The sequence below is a fragment of the Parambassis ranga genome, chromosome 7, assembly GCF_900634625.1.
Source record: "Parambassis ranga chromosome 7, fParRan2.1, whole genome shotgun sequence".
Classification (NCBI taxonomy): Eukaryota; Metazoa; Chordata; class Actinopteri; family Ambassidae; genus Parambassis; species Parambassis ranga.
Genome location: NC_041028.1, coordinates 22,415,224 through 22,435,386, shown reverse-complemented (window position 1 = coordinate 22,435,386; position 20,163 = coordinate 22,415,224). Strand labels below are relative to the sequence as shown.

General features: G+C 42.2%; 1 protein-coding gene across 2 annotated transcripts in view; it reads left to right on the top strand.

The window, feature by feature from the left end:
* The window catches only part of scube3 (signal peptide, CUB domain, EGF-like 3), a 68,947-nt gene that overhangs the window by 36,443 nt on the left and 12,341 nt on the right, over positions 1-20,163 (top strand). The window contains exons 5-9 of one of the 2 annotated variants that reach the window (XM_028409929.1): positions 4,276-4,422; positions 5,960-6,076; positions 10,924-10,971; positions 14,812-14,928; positions 16,322-16,444. In XM_028409929.1, coding sequence (XP_028265730.1) covers positions 4,276-4,422; positions 5,960-6,076; positions 10,924-10,971; positions 14,812-14,928; positions 16,322-16,444 — 552 coding nt within the window. The remainder of the gene's footprint in view (positions 1-4,275; positions 4,423-5,959; positions 6,077-10,923; positions 10,972-14,811; positions 14,929-16,321; positions 16,445-20,163) is intronic. The other variant, XM_028409930.1, reaches the window with a different exon arrangement.

Here is a 20,163-nt window from a genome sequence, read left to right as displayed (position 1 = left end):
CCTTTTCCATTCTCTGGTTGTTTATGCCTTTAGTGGCTGCGCTCTGAAAAAGGGAGTGAAATGAACAGCCTCAACAAGGCCCGTGGGAGCTGCAGAAAATCAGAGAAACAGTAGCACTTGGATAGATTCTCTCTGCTCTCTATGAACAGAGTCAGTGGGGAAGAGTTACTTCCTTGACCGGCTCGCTGCCCCCGTTGCTCTGTCTGACCATCTGCGTTGCGGCTCAGCCCAACCCGGTCCGCTTCTTTCCCATTCTCCTTTCCATGCGCTGACATTTTTATCCTCCTATTAAAACTTTTAAGGGCCCATTATCTAAGAGGAAGGAATGCTGCTTTAATAGTGTGGTGGCTCCATGCTTAGGCCCCTTCTTTTCAGTGTGTATCCACCCAACACTAGTTCCCTGCTTAACGTTCTCCAGCAAAGAGGGGACCGTCTCCCCTCTGACATGTATGACAGCAGCTCAGCATGCACCGTGAGCCCTCCCTTTCACTGCCCCCAGCACTCAGAGCAGACTATAAACCCTTGGCATGCCTTCCACTACTTCAGCCCCATTGTTTCGGTCTACCCACTACATGGCTTTCAGGTTTAAGAGAGCTCACAGCGCTGTGGTGAAGAACTTGTGGCCCCCTTGGATCTTTTGTATGAGGATCACAGAAGTTGGCATCTTAGCTGGAGTTGTTAACTTTTCTTTTTTTCCCCCCTACTTTCTTATGTTATGTTAAAACTCATACCCTGCTGTTGAAAGTTTACTGTTGTTTATTTTCTTGGTAGGCAGGTTTCACCTCAGCTTCCGTGTGTAACATGTTGTCCTGCAAAATTCTCTCTGGCAAGATACAGATGTTTTACTGTGCTGGAAAATAGTGGGTTTTTCAGCAGATTTATTAAAAGCCGGTCTGGTTTTGAAAGCACAGGAGAAACTGCTTGTTGTTTTGTAGCTCACAGACTATAGAGTTACCAGCCACTGGCTTAGATTAGTGATTTCAGATCCAGTCAACCTATCCCCACAGCTATCCATCTAGACAGTGTGTCCACAGGAGTTCTATCTTCTGTAAATCCTCGGCTACCATCAGCATCTTCTGTTGTCCTGAACGTTTTGAAGCTCTTTGGTGTGACCTGCACTTAATGCTTGCAGGCACAGCGGCCTCGAGCTTAAGTTGCACTTACTCACTGACAAACACACAAATGGGTTTTGCTTCTGGTGATAAAAAAAATAATGATCATGTCGTTATTTCTTTAGGTACACTGGGATTTATCGCATCCATATAAACCATATCCTTAAAAGTGCTGGAAACTGCAGTGAATCTATAGGAAGGTGATAAATATCTGGCTAGCTGGCAGCAGAGGAGATGAGTACGCCTCCTTTTACATGGGGGCTGATACCTTTTTCTGTTTTTGGGAATTTAGTGCTGTTAATTTTGGCCTAAAAGCACCAAAGGAGTCCCACAAGGACATGGTGGCAGTGGAGCAATATATACATTAGTGCATTTACCCTGTAAATTTTAGTAAGGTATTTAGCAGGATTCATTTTAATGTGTTTGTCAGGATTAAAATCATGTGTTAAAGCCTGTTTACTGGACATAAAACTTATTTTTAACTTATTAAACATTTGACTTTGTCCAAGGGTGCACTCTGCGTTTTCTCCCAGTATTCATCAGCTCCACCTCTGATCAGCAGTAATGTAAATATAACAATTTGTTGGACAGTGCTGTCAGAGCAGGTGTTATTTGCACACTTTACACTTTACACTTTAAAGCTCATTAATTCATCTAATTTGGCACAACAACAACAACAACGTGTGAATATTATGTGTGAGTTTCGTATGTAACGAACAATAATTGTCAGCTGGCTGTACGTTTATATTTGTTGTACACACTGTCATTTCTTTCCAGGCTAACCCTTCAACCCACATCTGTCATTAGTTATCAGAGCACAAATAAAACCAGGGATTTATTATCTTCTGGCAGCAACACCACCAGTGGTTGTGCAGAGGTCACAACCTGTCCTGGGAGGATAAATTTGTGGTTATATTACAAAAAACAGGAACACTCTTTTTCTTGCTGTGTGTGTCTGAGTGTGGTAGTTTTGGTGACGCCTGTCCACGTCAAGCTGCATGAAACTCTGGTTTGAATGGCTTCTTCCCAGATTCTATTTACTGTCTGTTTTTTTTGCCTGTGAGTTTGTTAGTTTCTACATATTGAGTTATGTTTTATGGTTCAGCAGATTGTTATAGTGGATCATCTAGAGTGTAGTTTTTTATTATTTCTCTTCCTCACTTTCCCATCCACTGCCATATAAAAGGATGTTTTTCTTTCTGCTTCCCATCATTTTGTAATGATAAAAACTGGAGGCCTTTGGCAGGGAGTTAGCGGGAACTGCACATGGTGGATGATAGCCTCGTCTGGCCCGGAGAAAAGGGCCATTGTGTCAACACTTTGGCTTTTATTGGTCCACAGAGAGATGAAGGCCCAGGTTCTGGCCCCAGCCCGACATGTTATTGATGGATGGGTCTGTAGCATTCGGGTAGAGGGGCTGCATTTAAAAAAAAAAAAAAAAAAAAAAAAAAAAAAAAAAAAAAAAGAAGGGAGAGTGAAGTGAGGTTTGGGATGGATAATACAACCTCAGTAAGTAATCTTTAGTTCAACAGGGACTAGTTGGAATTTCTATCCTCTGTTAAGCTCATGTCCGTTTCTTGCTTTGGCTTCAGATGCACACAAAGCCAAGTAAAGGGACTAGTGAATTCCACATCCTACTTAAACCTTAAACCTCCACATGACTTTAAAGCATCTGTTCTATTGACACTCATTCATAGTCACTTCATCAGGTCCTTCCGTCCCTTTTTTTTTTTTTTTTTTTTTTTGAGTGTTTGTTCAGCACTGAGTCTTTGTGTGTCGCAGGGAAGGCTGTTGTTGCAGTTAGCGTCTGATAGCTTGCCCTGTCTGCAGGAGCGTCAACAACTCAGGCAGCAAAGTCTGTGAGGATTGTGTGACCTTGTGACACTTGTTGACAGACTTAAAGTGACGAACAGTATTTAAGCAGGAGGCCAGAACTGTCAATCACTTCAGCATTGTCGGCACAAAATAGAGGAACCAAAAAAAGGGGAAATGCATTTAAAAAGAGGTGACGTTTCTGGCAAAACATGTGGAAAACAAGAGGGCATAATTAGAAGAAGTTACAATGGCAGAATTTCAAGCACACAAATAAGTCGTTAAGACAAAGAATCATGTAAAAATGAGGCTGGAACATGAGATCGGACTGGCACAGTAGACTTTACAGGACAGTGCTTTACTAGGTGTTGACACGGCCACGCACATATGCAAATGTTTAAAATTTACAACAAAAAAAGTTGGCTAATTAAGAAAGCCAGACCTCCAAATACCCTTCAGTGTGACATCAGATTTAATGAAACGTTAATGGAGATGTCTTCCTGTTCACTCTCTCTCTCTCTCTCTCTCCTTCCTCCCTGCTCAGAAGGAGAAAAGTGAGGAGGATCCGTTTGGTTTTTTAATGAGTCTGAGAGCTGGGGTTTGTCACTGCGTCTGTAGTGGTGGCACAATGAATAAGTCAAATATCAGCCTTCTCCCACCTTATTATCACAGTACAGAGCAAAGCAGAGGCAGCCCTGCATCCATTCCTGAAGGGGTTTCATTCATCAAGCATTTGAATATCACACACCGATGTGAGCAGCTTTGTGTGTTTAGGTATGAGCAATGAAAGGCTTTTTTTTCCTCCACCACCTTCATTTTGTGTTGTGTATTAGACGTTTGTCCCCATCTTACTCAAGTGCTTTCACCTTGATGATTCAAAAAATGTGAAGCGACACCCTTATTTTAGTGCAATCCCTTTTGATCTCCGTCTCTGCTGGCAGAACTTAACCGAGGAGCCCCCCCCTGCTTTTCTTTTCTTTATGGGGGATTACCTCAATTAAAATTACAGGTCTACGGGATCAGCTCCTGCTGGGAGTTTTATCCTTTCTGTTGGCAGCCTCCTTTTTTATAGCCTGAAAAGAAGGGAGCATGTTCCAACAAGTGCTTGAATCTTTGTAAAGGGGGTACTGGGCATGTCAGTCACCAGCGGTAGGCACATGAGGCTCTGAGGGTCAGAATGCGTGACAGGCATTTGAACATTTTAAGCCCACTTACCATCTCTGTAATATTTAATTTAAAGCCAAACTCTCAGTTGACTGAACGGTGTTTGGCTTTAAAAACAGTGTGTAATCTGTGTGAGGCAGTGAAGAGATAAACTCTCTCTGTTTCTCTGTCCTGTGTATGTTCACAGAAAAACCAGAAGGCACGAAAGAGGGACCCACATGCATGGACAAGAACCACGGGTGTGCACACATCTGCAGGGAAACACAGAAGGGTGGCATCTCCTGCGAGTGTCGACCTGGATTCCAGCTCACCCGTAACATGAAGGACTGCAAATGTAAGCACACACACACACACACACACATCAGAAAGATGGTTTACTGGCTCCTCATGAAAAGGTGATTGGGGTTAGAAACAAATGATGTATAAAGGCACTCATTCCACAAATGCCTTCCAACAGATTTTAAGTGTGCTCCTGACATTTGTGTTGCATTAGCAAGCCATGACTAATCTTCCGAATAGTCCTTGTAAAGAAAAACATGTTTATCAAATAAGGAGCGATCATTTACACAACCAGGGCAAGTGTGGAGGTTACTCGAAGGGGACTGCTCTGACGGACAGCGCACACTTCCTGTTGCTGTGCAACGGAGATCATCCTGTCAGAGCTGGGGCCAGGGCTGATGGGGGATTTGTCTGTGTTTGGATAAGGATTGGAGAAGTGTTATTCTATAGTTTTTCTGTGACAGCCCAGGAAAAGGGCAAAAGGCGCTGGGATGGTAGGGTGCAGACAGGATGGCGGTGGAAGCCTCGGCTCAGCGCTCGTGCTCTTTTTTCACTCTGTCATCACAGGTGTGTTAAAACTGCAGAGGTTAATGCTCCCCCCCTTGTCCGCTTGCACATAAATGTATTAGCGCTTAAACACATGAACACACAAACAGAAATTGTACTCTGCCCAGTATTTATGTGTAAACGACGAAGGTCAAACTGTGGAACGTTTCTTCACACAGTGTTTCGCATATTCTGCAGAATGAAGTGTGTCTGCTGCTCTTTTTCACAGTTACTCAAAGGTCCAGCTCACTTTCTCTTTAGCTGTTGGAGTATAAAAATGTGACCTCTCAGTTCCTCTGCAGCTCCGATGTAATGCTGTAGTGTGAAGGATAAAAAGATTAAAGGTAGGGTAGGAGATTTCCTTCTGATGCACTTTTTGTTAAATTAGTGTAACTTCTCTCTACAATCCGATAGCAACTGATTAGTTCGGCGAAGAATGTGAATCATCTGTGGAAGCTATAAAACACTAAAAACATCAGCCAATCCTCCGGGTGGACGCTGCGCGGAGTATTGGCTGGTTGTCACTCTCTTCCTGCTCTGCACGCACCAGAGAGGTACGTGCATGATGGCCGAAGTTACAGCTCATCTTCAGGTAACGTCCATGTGATTTGGAGCCGTGGCTTCAGGGTGAGCTCCGAGAGAAAGGGGCGTGTGTTTACTTTCCAAATCTGGCTGACTCTCACTGAGTTTTCAAAATCTCCTACCCTACCTTTAAGTCTGGGGAGTGAAGAATTAATGTAAGAGTGGTTTATGTAATTAACATGGATTCAGCAGTTGAGTTGATGTAAATCAATGTGCGCCCTTCTCCGCATTATGTTACACAGATTTTGACCTTAATCAAAGGCCACCTGTATACAGTGTATTTTAATAAGCAACTAAAATCCTAGACAAGAGGTCGCAATAAATACTCTGGGTAACAGTTCACACTATTACTATATGTATTCTGTTTAAGATGTCCAGAAACTCTTTTTTCTCTAATGTTTTATCCTTTAAAAAAAGGTTTTTCCTGTAGGTGTAGTTTGTGATAACTATGTTTCCTTTGGCAGTGACTTGTAACTACGGTAATGGTGGTTGCCAACACATCTGTGAGGAGACGGACCACGGCCCCAAGTGTTCCTGCCACATGAAGTTTGTCCTGCACAGCGATGGAAAGACTTGTGTAGGTGAGTCATCTCACCCCGATACAACTACCAAGGGCAAAAAAATAATAGCTTTTGAATGAGAAAATGTAGAACCACAAATGAAAAACTCAGCACCCAATTTCCCAAAGCGGATTTAATTAACATTTGAAATAAGGTTCATGTGATAAAAACAGGCCTTGTTACAGAAACTGTATCCCTGAGCTTTTTTTTTTTTTCCTCTTGATCTGTGACATACAAGGACAAAAGGCTACCGCTCACTGTGCTTTCCCTCCGCTGCTTCTGCTGCTCTAGTAACCTCTCAGTCCCTGCATCTGCTTCGGCTTCTCCTCCTCTTCCTCTTCCTCCTCCTCCTCTTCCTCCTCCTCCTCCTCCTGCAGCTGCTTTTTACTGGACACTGTGCCTCTTCCTCTGTTTTCCTCAGCCATGTCAGACACACACCTTCTATTAGCCCCAGGGTCATTTCCTCCACTGCTTCCCATTGGGGAATTAACTCACACACCTGACCTAACCTTCCACTGGCATTTATCAGTGTTTGCCTCAGTTGACTTACGTTAAGTAAAAATCATTCAGCTACTCAGGCATATTGAACCGTTCTGAAGGGCAGTTTTAAATCAGGTGGGACCTGTAAGTGCAGACGAGTCAAAGTGAAGGGGTCTCTATAAAAACCTGTGCAGAGCTTAGCCAAGCAGAAATGCAGCGACGTTTCATCGGCAGTCACGGAACATTAACAATGAGGTAGATCAGGTGGAAACGTGAGAGCGACCGTTACTGTGGACAAGCTTTTATTTTCTCTGCCTATTTAACCAACGTGTCATTAATAGTTTCTGTTTACTGTACAAACCCATTTAAACCATGCCAGCCTGCGCTCTGCAGCCTCAGTAACCTGAGGGTTGCTCACCTGCGTGAGCCGGATAAGCCGTATTTTCATGAAGACAAACATAGTAATGGCATTAGAAGCTCACTGGTGAGGCGGTCGCTTGGTTTCGGTGGCTGTTAAGTTTGAGAGTTTGGTTTGAGTAGCGGCTGATTAGCTCAGTGTTTCTGGATCTCCTTTAAGAACCGCAGCCCCTGATGAGAGCCAGACCTATGTCAAGGTCTGGTCAGCCAACCTGTCATTATTGCTCCTAGGCCAGAAGGATGCCACAAATGTTGACCACAACCAAATTATATAGTCTTTGTAAGTCTTACTCATAGCACAGCAAATGTACATTCGGTGTGCCAGATTAGGAAGCAGTCAGCCAGTTAAAATCTCTGATTTCCCCCCACAGAGTCTGGGGTTGCAGTTGTGGATGGAGGGCTGCTCCGTGGTCGGCGTTGGGGCGCTCCATCTCGCAGACACTATATTAGTTAATAAAACCTCAGTAAAACAAACAGTCTGCCAAATGAAGCACTGACGAGTGAGTGACTGACACGAGTGTTGGAAGACCCTCAGATCAGGGGCAGGACTGCTCTGCACTAGTATACCATAGGCTGAAAGTGTCATTTATTTATGGAACAACTGGTTGAAACAAGATGCATCAGCTTACTCGACTTTTTAGAAAGACCTTTGCTTTTTATTTCTGCAGTAATTCTTTGATTGAGCAGAGAAATTGCTGTTAAATGTCACAAATGAGACACAAAAGGCCGGCTGGTATTTTTATACACGTTTGCATGGCTTGTTGTGATAATTACCTCTCAGCCAATGCATTCAGAAATAGTAAATGATCTATAGCCTGCAGAGGGGGTATCCATAGAAACAATACAAAAGTGGAAATGCACTCCTGTTTATCCTCACAATTAATATGGAAACATTTATGATTCAATTAGCCTCTGCAAACTCTGTCCAAAAGCAACACGGCACATGATTACAAAACAGGAATCAGAGTTCACCTTGTCAGCTGCTGGAGGTTTCTTTCAGTAGGCTCCAGTCCTTCTTGGTGGGGTGTTTTATATGCATTCATCTTTATTCATTCTGTGGTGATTCTCCTCACCGAGGCTTGGACATGCATTTTTTTTAATAATGCACCATGTACCTCTGTGTTCGGAGGCGTTCGTTCTTCATCCTTGCCTCTCCTCTGTTGATGCTGTGTTTACTGTAGGTGGAATGTCTTGTATGGGTGGCACACAGTAACACACACAAATACACGCTCTTTAAAGTCAGATTCAGGTTTATTTGTGGTCTGTGTATCAAGTAAGTTCAGATATCGGGAAGGAGCAGCCATCATGTGGAAGCATTCATGCTGTTAGCACAGCAAATCATAAACATTCACAAATAGCAGGCAGATGCAGACACGCTCAGGAGTTCAATCATCTGAAGAGTTGGCCACACTATACAACACACACACACACACACACACACGGAGAAGAGAGTGAGAGATGCGTTTTATAATACAAACTGAAAGCTATACAAACAACCCCACAAATGTACAGTATGTATCCTGCATGCATGCATCACATGCATGTAAACACATGTAGTCTGCAGGCAGATGCCCATAACATAAACACATTATTTCGGGTGGTCTGTGCAGTCACTGCTGTTGCATTCAGATATATCTCACAGTGCCCTGCATCCTCTAACCGCTGAGAGTCTCTGTTTCTGGACGCTGCATGTTGGATCACTGGGATATGTTGGTGGGACTGTGGCAGCCGGTGTAAACTGTGCATGCTTTGTGGTGTTAGTGTTTGACTCGAGCATCTGCATCCGCTTCTTCATGTGGCACCTTAGTAGGGCCAGCCATGGATGCCAGAATGACCCAGACACATGCTTCAAAAACAGGAGGAGGAAAGCATTTCTTTAAAACCCTCCACCCCAGCTGAATGACGGGTGGTGCTACATGGTCTGCATCTTTAAACATCTGCCTTTAGATGTGATTGTCTTGGCAAGTTTGTACAAATTTGAATTAAAAGCCAGTCAATTAAAAGCTGACATAAATTATACAGCAGGTGAAAACAAAGAGACACTAATGCTTTCTAGAATAGTTTTTAGTGACAGCACATAAATTGTATGTTGAGGCCACTGATGGTGTTTGGAGACTTGACATAACAGCCTAACAGCATTAATTCGGAAATGACCATAAAAGACACCATAAAGTGCAGAAATGAGTCTGGCTGTCCCTGACTTTCAGCTTGCAGCACTAACCACCACTTGCTCTGTCTGTCACAGCTCACAGTGCTCATACTAACTAGCAACAAAAAAAGAACAAAAGAAGCCTCATTTCGAACAATAAAAGCGCTCTTTGTCTGACCTGGAATATTTATTTGCATGACTGCATGTTGCAAGGTAACACTTTTGCCTTGAGATGTCACCTTTTTTTTTTAGATCTCTCATTTTAAGTTGTTGTCAGGTTTCTAAAAAAGTCATTACTATTGTTGGTTCAGTCGTTGGCAGTAAGAGGCCATATTTTCATTTGCAGCAACATATCATGTCATTCTCTCATCATTGTCATTGTCATATTCCTGCGATCTTAAATGATCAATAATGATTTGTTTAACGCAGGAGAAACAGTCTCCTTAATTGTTCACCTTATTCCCTGCCCAATTTCATAAATGAGGGTTCTACATTTCACTGAAATGGTGTCTGTGAGAGTTGGTGAGATTGTTGGAGTTCCTGGTGAATAAATGATGTGGGGACACAACCTGTGGCAAAATACACAGATTAATGTGATCAAACAACAGCATTTAATGACTGAGCTATGGACAGATGACCTGAGAAAGTGGATTCACAATGACAGGAATATAGGCGACTTAGCTTTGCATCTTGCTAATATTTATAGAAGATATAGCCTTATAACATTTAGGTTGTAGCCTAAGCAGCTCTGGCTAATCAATGACGCATAAAACACCTTATAGCTTAGCTACCAAAGCTGCTGAAAAGGTTTTTGATATCCTAAATATACACTGACTACGCTGAAAAATATAATGCTGAGGCCCCAGGGGATCATGATTGGTCAGTGACAATGGGTGATTTTTCATAATATTCTAAATGAATTATACTAAGAGTTAATAGTTATGTATGATCACAAATAATTTATATACTAGTGCTCACAGAGGTCAGTCAGTTTCCACAGCTTTTCATCTGCACAAAGAACTATTGCAAAGACTCCCAAGCCAATAAAACATCACCCATTCTGTGATGGTAGAAACTGTGGGTTGATTAGTAAAAGGTAGGCTTTAACCAGGGAATGGCAACAGCAAGTTTCACCCAAAAAAGAATCACAAAAAAACAAGAAGACAATGGCAGTTAAAACAACACTCCAATGTCCAATTGGTAGAAAAACAAATACTATACTTCACTCTAAACTTGACTTCCTGAATTATAAATGTGGTTCTTGGTACGATTCAGCCTGTCTGTAGTGTTCAGATTTCCAGAGTTGTATTTTCCAAGAGATCAGGGACAAGTTGTGCTATTTGTGGCTGCACCAACAATGAAAATAAGCTAAACGTTTGGCTCAGTGTGTCGAACATGACTGTAAAATGAAAAGCGCTTGTTCCTGTCAGTAATGGTTTTCATCATTTCCCAGAAAAAGACCAAATCCCAAACAACACTTGTTTACAGTCTGTTTTAAAAACAAGATTGTGTTGAACATTAATAACAGATACCTAACTGTATTATTCCTTATGAGACTGAAGGCTGTCTCCCAGTCCTCGTGTTTCAGCGTGAGGTTGTGCTAACACATCATTTAATTTTCCATTAAATCTTGAAGAAAAGCTACATGTAGCACACACCGCTACCTCGCACAGAAAGCACCATGTGGCTGGGAATAAGGTGGATATGCAGTATAAAAAAAGCAGTTCTGATCTGACGTAACACATGAATGCTGCCTGGTTCAAGTGTATGGAGAACTAAAGTGGTGTTTTTACAATGTGTGTGCGTGTGTGTGTGCATGCAGGGGAGAGGAGTGTCCAGTCCCAGGCCGCCCCACAGCTCTTCCCTAATGGTAAATATGTGTTCCTCTGACTCCTCTCTCTGGGGGTCTGTGTGTGTGTGGGGTGGGGAGGATTGAGGAAGCTAACCTAGGAGACACTGATCAGGCCCTTCCCCTCCCCACAGGGGCATCTTTCTTCTGACCTTTTGACTCCCCCACCACCTCTCTCTTCCTTCTGTGAATGCCTTCTCAATAACAACCACACCTTTTCAAAATACAGCTGTAAAAAGCAACAAGGGATGGAGAGATGCTGGACCAAATAGGAAGGTTTAGCTTGTTGCTAATACATTTACATGTATCTGTGCTTTAGCTCTGGCAGCTTATGGTCACTTTAGATGTATCCTTATGACAATCCCTTACAAGAGGTGATTGATAAGCTTGTGATGCCCTGCATCAACTGGTTGAGGTTAGCCTACATATTCTTATTACCCAAGAACGTCCCCAGGGACATGGACAGAGGACACTTCTTCTGACAGCATGGTGAGGATGGGCATTTTTGTGTTATCTTTGATCCTCCTACCGGGGCCAAACTGCAAAGGCTGTAGAAAAGGTGGTGACCCTACAGGGGCCCACTGTACTGATCCTTTGAAATAAGTATGAGAGGAAAAAAATAGAAGATTCCATGTGGGAAGCCGCCAAGAAGAGCAGCCCTTCATCAGGACAACACCCTGCCCTGCAAGACCACAGGGGGGGGTGGCCGCCATCCAGCATTGTGGGTTAGAAGGAATCCAACCTCTTCCTTAAGATGAAGAAGAAGAAGCTCAGTGGTGCCATCTTCACACGGAGGCTGCTGTGGATCATTTTCTGGAGGTCTTAGATGCTGACTTTCACCATGACAACCAGACTTAAATGTATAAAAGAAGAAGGGAAATACCAGATTTTCTAAAATGGACTCTTTCTACTTTAGGCCACAAACTTAACAATCATCTATTGCATCTTTCTCAGGGTTTCATTTAGATAAATGCCCAGAAATAGTTACAATGCAGTTTTCAAATATGGGAATTTATGAGAATCTGATTACTTATTTACTTCCACTGCAGTTTGATCGATCTAATGATCTGTGATTGATGCATTAACACAGCTTGAGGACAGCTTTTGTCAGAAGTTCCAAAACACCATCAGTGCAACTGTGAGACAGACCAAAAGACTTTGGCTTTATTTGTGTTTTGATATGACTGAAGTGAGCATAATGAGGCTTGTACTGTTTCAAACACTCGGCCATTGTGTTCATAAACTCCATCATCACAGCCTATTAGCTTTGGTGAGGGAGCCAATAATGTGTCCATGATTCAGCAGTGCTGCTTCACACAAAAGATAAAACACAGAATCCCTCCCTTTGCTTTTTTATACACATGTAATCATATGTCCAAGAGTGATGAAAAACAATCACTTTTTTCTTCTTCTTTGAGGCCAAAAGCAATTTGTTTCACTACATTTGCAGTAAAATGAACAATGAGCACACGTGTGTGTGTGTGTGTGTGTGTGCGCAGGGAGGGAGAGAAAAAATTCTGAAATCTGATAATACAGAATTACTAATGCAATTTTCAGGATGAGCTGTGTTTTAATAAAGATTCCAGGAAAAATAAACTCATAAATCTGTGAAGACGTATCAAACCTTGATACATCAAAGAGATTTACGATTTAATTATACCATGCTAGAGACCAAGGGAGGAGGCTGGTTCTCAAAGGAGTAGCCCGTTCAAGGTAGGAGGCAAAACAGTAGCATTATAAGTTACTAGTTGTTGCTACTGTATGTACATAAGCACCGAGTGCACATGATACAATATCACAGTCTGACCTATTTCAAGAATTTGTGTCCTAGATTCTATTTTTCTCAGAAATAGAAACCTGGGGAGCAGCAGACATGTTTTTTTTTTTTTGCATACAGGTTTGTCTCCTGAACACAGCCTGTCCTCCATAGATCCTCTGTCTCATTGTGTGGTTTATGTTATTGAGAGAGCATTCACCTCAGAGCTATACTTAGGTTTTTGTCTTCTTAGTAGCTGCTGCATGTTTGCTGTTTGATCAAGAAAATCCTGTGTTTTTTTTTGTTTTTTTTTGGTCTCTTCTACCTTTTTCCAGTGATAAACTCTCTGGGAGTCTCTGCTCAGAGCCTTCCTTTTGAATTCTGTCCACTCACGCTTTTGTTCCGCAGTCGCCCATAAATGCTCGATGACAAGCTTGCTTGTCAACAGCTCTGCTGTAAATCAAGAAGCGCTGCAGCTAGAAATCATGTGGCTTCTGTTAAAAGATCCTGAACCTTTCCGTATGAAACCTACACTATCGAGGCTCAGCATCAGCCCGAACGCCCCGCACGTCACTCTGGAGAATATTTACAAAAAGTCGGCCTGCTGTTACTGTAATTGCTCGTCCCAATCCGGCGCACTGTGAATGTGGCTGGTGTGCATCCAAAACACACAAACCGACACGCACATACCAGAGTGTGTGTGTGTGTGTGTGTGTGTGTCTGACTCTCTCCCCTGTCTTCACAAAACCATAATGTCAAGAATATTTCTCTTGCTGTCTTAACACATGATCATTACAGTTTGGTGGGATGGCTGCCTGACTAAGCGTTTTGGAGACAAGTCTCAACACCGTTATCGCCTTGTCTGCCAACTGTCTCTGCTCACACTTTGCAATTATGTGCTGCGCTCTCAACTCTGGGACGGTGACTGGGGAATCATTCTCCATCCTAATCTATCGCTCTTCTGTAAAGTCAAAATAATAGAATGACAAAAATCATTTTACCTCTAAAGTGTAGTAAAGTGCTCAGAAGATACAACAGACATATTGCTGTTTCAAAGACAACAGCACAAAACACTCTATATATATCACTCTCTATATATACATATACATACATATACATATATATACATGTATATATATATATATATATATATATATATATATATATATATATACATATATGTATATATATATATACATAGAGAGTGATATATATAGAGTGTTTTGTGCTGTTGTCTTTGAAACAGCAATAAAGCATGACATCACTGCACCTGTATACTTCATCTCTAGCGAGAGGGTGAAGAAAGTTTGATTGTGGCTGCTGGAGGCAGTTTTAGATTTAAGTGAAGAGGATTAGGTGTTTCCCCAAAGGGCTCCTCGTTCTATATATCCATGTTTAAAAACAAAAAAAGAGACCAGTGCAGCTGCGTTCCCTCTTTAGTGCCACGTGTGAGCTGCCATCTCTCTGCCAGCGTGAAGCCATAGACTAACCCGGCTGTCCCTTTAGTAGAGCTGCCAGTGACAAGCTGCATATACAGCTGCCGCCTCACATTAAGTTACAGTGGACAGGTTTGTTTTTTTTTTGTTGTTGTTGTTGTTGGTTGTAAGTCTGTGTGAGACACACAGGGGCCAGGTAGCTGAATTTGCTTTTTTTTATACCCCCAAAATGCCTGGAAGGTTTTGTCACAACAGGAAGAAGTGGCGGTTTCTCTGCATATGTCTAAATTCTCTACCTTCATAATAGAGGGTAAACAAAATGTCCTGCAGGACTGTGGAGGTCATGATTTATCTTGACAAACAAGAAGCAAACATGCTTTTTACACATACATGCACACATTTGAAATCTTTTTGGATTGACTAAACCCCCCCACACCCTTGCTGTTGATGTCTCTGTTTCCTTTAACATCTGCTGTTCTCCTCATCTCCTTCTATAAATGAATGGTGTACATAAAAGTTTGTCTAATTTTTGAGGTGTTACCAGTATGCATGTCTGCCTTTTTAATGTTGGGGGGGGGGGGGGGGGGGGGGTAGAAGTAGGTCAGGACAGCGTCTACTGTGTATTCTCCTGTGTTGAGTTTGTCTGACTGAGTGCTCGTTTCCCTGCAGAGACCTGTGCAGTGAACAATGGCGGCTGTGATAGCACATGTCACGATTCAGTGACAGGAGTGCGCTGCAGCTGTCCTGTTGGCTTCACTCTGCAGCCGGACCGCAAGACCTGCAAAGGTAACCCACCCATCAAAACATGGTTCCAGGCAGCGTTCGAGCTGCACCTGTCCCAACTGTCACCAAATTAATCACCTGCTTGTCGCGTTGCCAGCAACGCCGGAGCTTTTTTTTTTGTTTTCTCAGCCTGCAGCTCACAGGATTTATCAAGCTGTTGTTTATGCTGTTCTCACCTCCCCAGTTAGCACTCTTTCCCTACCTGTCGGTAAGGTTTCCTCCCTGTAAACCACACTTTCATTGGTTTGTATCCACAAGTGTTCTTACATTATCTGTGTCACCAGTCTCACACTACATACAGCGTATTTTGAGCAATGTTTTGTCACGCCACCTGTTTTTCTGACACTTTTTCCACTGCATTACCATCATCCTGCTTTCCGAAGGCAGGCAGAGCATCCTCAACCGAAGCAACCTGCAGCAAGTTTTTTTGTGTAATGTCTTATAAATCATTTCCGTCTCCAGCCAGACCAGAGTTGGGGGGAGGGGGACTAACGAGCAGTTGACAGATTTGCAGAGAATGAATATAAACTGTGTTTCCAAAAAAGCCAGGATCAAAATCAGTCTCCTTTCCACAGCTCGTAGTATCACATTAACAGTAAAAGTACATTGGCTTCTATTAGTTTAGTTTGAGAGGAAACGAGAGGAAAACAAACCCAGGGAGAGCTGGCACATGAAGACAGGAGCTCGCTTCAGGCCAAGCACTTCTGAGGACACGGAGACAAAGATGGAGCAAGGAAAGGATTATTTAATTCCATTTCTCATGCATTTATTTTAACCAGATGATAAAGATTCCCCCAAGAGTCAGACGCCTCATTGGTGATGATGATTCAGAAATAATCAGAGCCGCTGCCAGACTTGTCAAGGCAGAGCACCATCAAACGTAGGGATGAGCATATCGATTGAGTATTGGCTCCAGAAATAAAGAGCAGAGTAATCGGAAGGAGATGATGATTTAGAAGCCTTACTGCTGCGAGGCTTTGCTGCCTGACTGAGAGCTGCAGCCCATTAAAGACACACGCAAACTGATTTTAGTCCACATGAGGGCTAGTGAGGAACTCCCTGAAGCTCATTTTTGCTAGACTGTGATAGTGCAGCCAAACACATAATGATAGTGTTCTACATCTACCTTTGTTCTTACATCTACAGCATCCTTTATAGACTGTTTAATCTTTCATGAGTTGGATGACCTAACCTCAGTGTTCTAAAATATCTTAAGGCACCAGACTCCAAATACATCTTACTCTGTGTCAGTCAGTGAATATAATTTAGTTTCCATCCCTTAAGAGGCGAAAAAAAACCTGCACAGAGGGTTAAATCCTGATTTTTTTTTCTCCCATTTTAAATTGTGATGAGTAATTTGATGTATCCACTTCTCATTAGGATTTTCTGTTCACAGACATTGATGAGTGCCGTCTGAACAACGGGGGGTGTGATCATGTGTGTCGAAACACAGTGGGTAGCTTCGAGTGCAGCTGCAAGAAAGGCTACAAGCTGCTAACCAATGAGAGAACATGTCAAGGTAGGAAACTGACTTCACCTTGCTGCTGAACAAATGATCCTCTGACCCCACTGCATGTCTCATATACACATATAGTAAATAATATATATAATCATGATGCTCGTGAACCTTTTCATCTGCAGCACAGTAGCTCAACAGGTCTTATAAGAATCTGACAAAAGTTGTGATGAGGTTTTGCAGACGTCTGAATACTGACACCTGTGGCCATTAAGTGAATTGAAGGAATTGTTCACTGTTATTGTAGTATGGCAGTTTTGATGGATTAGAAGGAATTATCTGTGCAGTAATTTGGTATTGGTGACATTACAGAGCATGTCAATCAAAGGCAGCTTGCTTCAGATTGTCTTGTCTGTATGTATTACTAATATTAGCTGATAAAATGGAAACAGAGTTTAATTATCTACAAGTACAAGGAAATTAAAGACTCAACCTAAAAATGCAACACATACAACAGACAACCAAACAACAATGCAAGACGACGTCCATCAAATCAGGTTATATAAAGCATTTATTTTTCTACGCATGCACAATCCTTCATATAAAATCAGTTCCCAGGCTGTTAATAGTAACCAAGAAAGTTATGGAAGTTTCATTTTTTATATTACAATACAAATAACATGCAGAACTTCAAAGTATAAAATTGATTAAACCAACAGTGGCAAAAAAACAAAAGAAAAGGCTCCCAGTGAGTTCCATCCCGCAGAGAAGCCAGACCAGGCCTCTCTGATGTGTGTGTTTGGTATATTTGGTTGTAGTCGTTGCACAGCAGGAGGCGGGAGGACTAGCTGCAGGATAGACCAATAAGACTTTGCCGTGGCCGAACACAGGTGTGGGAAATTAGATCTCTTAAGTTTAAAACCTCTGATTCTTGGATGACTCAAGCCAGTACAGAAACATCTGCTGAGAGACGACAGGCAGGCTGGAGCTGTGAAGCCGAAGCTCAGGCGCTCTCCGAGTGGAAAACCAGATGACATGCTATTTTTTTTTTTAATTCTCTTTTCTTTATTGATGTGGTCGATCAATATCCAGCCTGGTACACATCAATGTCATGCAATAGTTTCCTGATTGTTTCAATGAATCGCACCACTGTCCACACAGTATGTAAACATCTCATGTGGTCAATGAGAACACAGACTGTGTGAGCGCGCTTTGCAGCCACTTTCTTGTCTCGTCAAATCTATTTTTTGGTGGGATGCCTTTCTTCTTCATTATTTGGACCCAAACAATGCAAAGTTTATTTTGCCAGAATAACACAGATAACTGAGAAAATGTGGTCTGTGCATGCAGGAATGTAAATCACAGCTTGTTTTCAGTGGCACCATGCCTTAACCAACCTAGCCATGTGCTGTTTGGGTGCACACAGTCAACTTTGGAACAGTGTTGTCCTTGTTTGGGAATGTGTGTTTTGTCTGGAGAGAAGGGTTGCGATAAAGCTCACCTTCTGTTTAGTGAGGTGCCGCCAGGTTCACACACACACACACACACACTGAACACTACTGCCTCACCTGTCTGCCTCTTATCCTCCCCTCTCATTCTTGTCATATTTTTCTCACCCCTGGAATGAGAGCAGAGAAAAATAAAAGCAGAGTGCCTCTCAGTAAAGGACTCATTTTTTCTTTTTATAGCAGTTTCTGCTGCTCTTGTATAACACCCATGTTGTCGCTGTGCACATCTATACACGTGCAGATTTAGCCTTGCACTTAAACACAAAATTTAATGGGGGAGGAAAAAAGAAAGAGAACTCTACTAAACCAGTAGCTCCTACATTTCCCATAATGCATTTATAAACAGCAGTCTGTTTACAGGAGGTTCAGTATAGTTCAGAGTAGAGTTCCAACATGAGCTCCTGAGGTGATTTACCTTGATATGGAAACCTTAAGTTTGTGGTTTCAAAAAAAAGAGATCTGCCTACTCTTCACCTGGAAATGCAGTCATATGCCGAGTTAGAGCATATTTATTTAAAAAGATGTAACGCAGCTACAGCAGTAAAGGAGAGACAGGTGGTGTCGGAGGAAATTGTGGTGGAACCCAAAGTTTATCTTCATATAGGTGAAATCCTGCAGGCAGAAGTGGAATTGGAAATTGGAAAAAAATTAAATATAAAAATCTAATTAAATCCGTTAAGGCTTGAAGCATTGTTATAATTGTTGTACCTGACTTTAATAACATTTGACAGATTAAACAAAGTAAACATCATTCAACGTACAGTGCTTTATCCCCGGCATGAGGCTGTTTTCATACATAAACTCTTTTTATTATTTAAGCTAGAGCTCAATGGATGGTTATGGCTGAATTATTGTAGCAAAATAATAGAAAAATGTTACTTTTTGTCTTGTAGGAAATAAAGAACACCAATTACACTGTGACTAATTTGTGTTTACTTGACATTTTGGGAATTTTTTTTTTAAATATAATTAAAAAACTTGTAGTTACAGCCTCAAACCCTCTCTCAAAGTGAATGCAGCTCCCTGTGAACTCTTCATTTGCATGATCTTGGACAAAAGGTCATTTTAATAGTATTCACTCATTGGTGGCGACTGAAATCTGTGAATGAATGAACGAGGAAATTAAAGTCATTTTGGCTTTCTACAGAGGCGCGGAGAATAAAGAGGGAAAAAGGTTTATTGAAGAAAACCTGCTCCTGAGCAGGTTATGGTATCAGACTGGGTTACCATGGTAACAGACTTAGCGCTGAACATACCCAGAGTTTCTCCTAAACCTGCTTTGGTGAAACAGGCCCCAGTTTAAGGGAAGGCCTCTTCACGTAGTCCCACAGATGGAACGTCACCTGTTGGACATCATTGTTCAATTTAATTAAAGGAAAAATGAGGTGACGTTTGTTGCAGATAAGGTGAACGGATACTAGTTTATTAAAGGTAGGGTAGGAGATTTTGAAAACTTAGTGAGAGTCAGCCAGATTTGGAAAGCAAACACACGCCCCTTTCTCTCGGAGCTCACCCCGAAGCCACGCCTCCCAATCACATGGACGCGCTTTACCTGAAGGTCTGTGACTTCGGCCCTCATGCACGTACCTCTCTGGTGCGCGCAGAGCAGGAAGAGAGTGACAACCAGCCAATACTCCGCGCAGGGTCCACCCGGAGGATTGGCTGATGTTTTATAGCTCCTACAGATGATTAATATTCTTCGTTTTAATGCGAAACTGACGAACTGATTGGTTGCTATCGGATTGTAAAGAGAAGTTACACTAATTTAACAGAAAGTGCATCAGAATGAAATCTCCTACCCGACCTTTAAGGCACTTTTTGAGTCCTGTGAGCTCTCCAAAGCTTTTATATCTGAGACCACTAAAACTATACAAATAATGTATTCATTTGTGTTGTATTTATATTTTTGTGGTATGTGTGACACCCAATTTCCATATCTTTGTAGTCCTCATACAGATTACAGACGTGGTGCTGGGTGCCGTGGGTGGAGGTGTCTACTGTGGTATCAGTTACACTTAAACAGTCGTCTGCTGTCTCTGCAAGGTGTTGAGATATGTAAACTGAACTCTGGGTTTATCTCAGTTTAAACAGTCATGGTGTTTCCCTACTGTCAGTGGACCATGGTCCATAAGTCAGGACGGGACATGTCTGCAGAGCCCCTGTCAGCATTCCTCCTCCACCCACAAACACCCTCCAGAGTCTCATCTTCTTCTCACTCCCTAATCCACATGAGGGCATGATGAACATCAGACCTCATGAGGGAACATCTCTCTT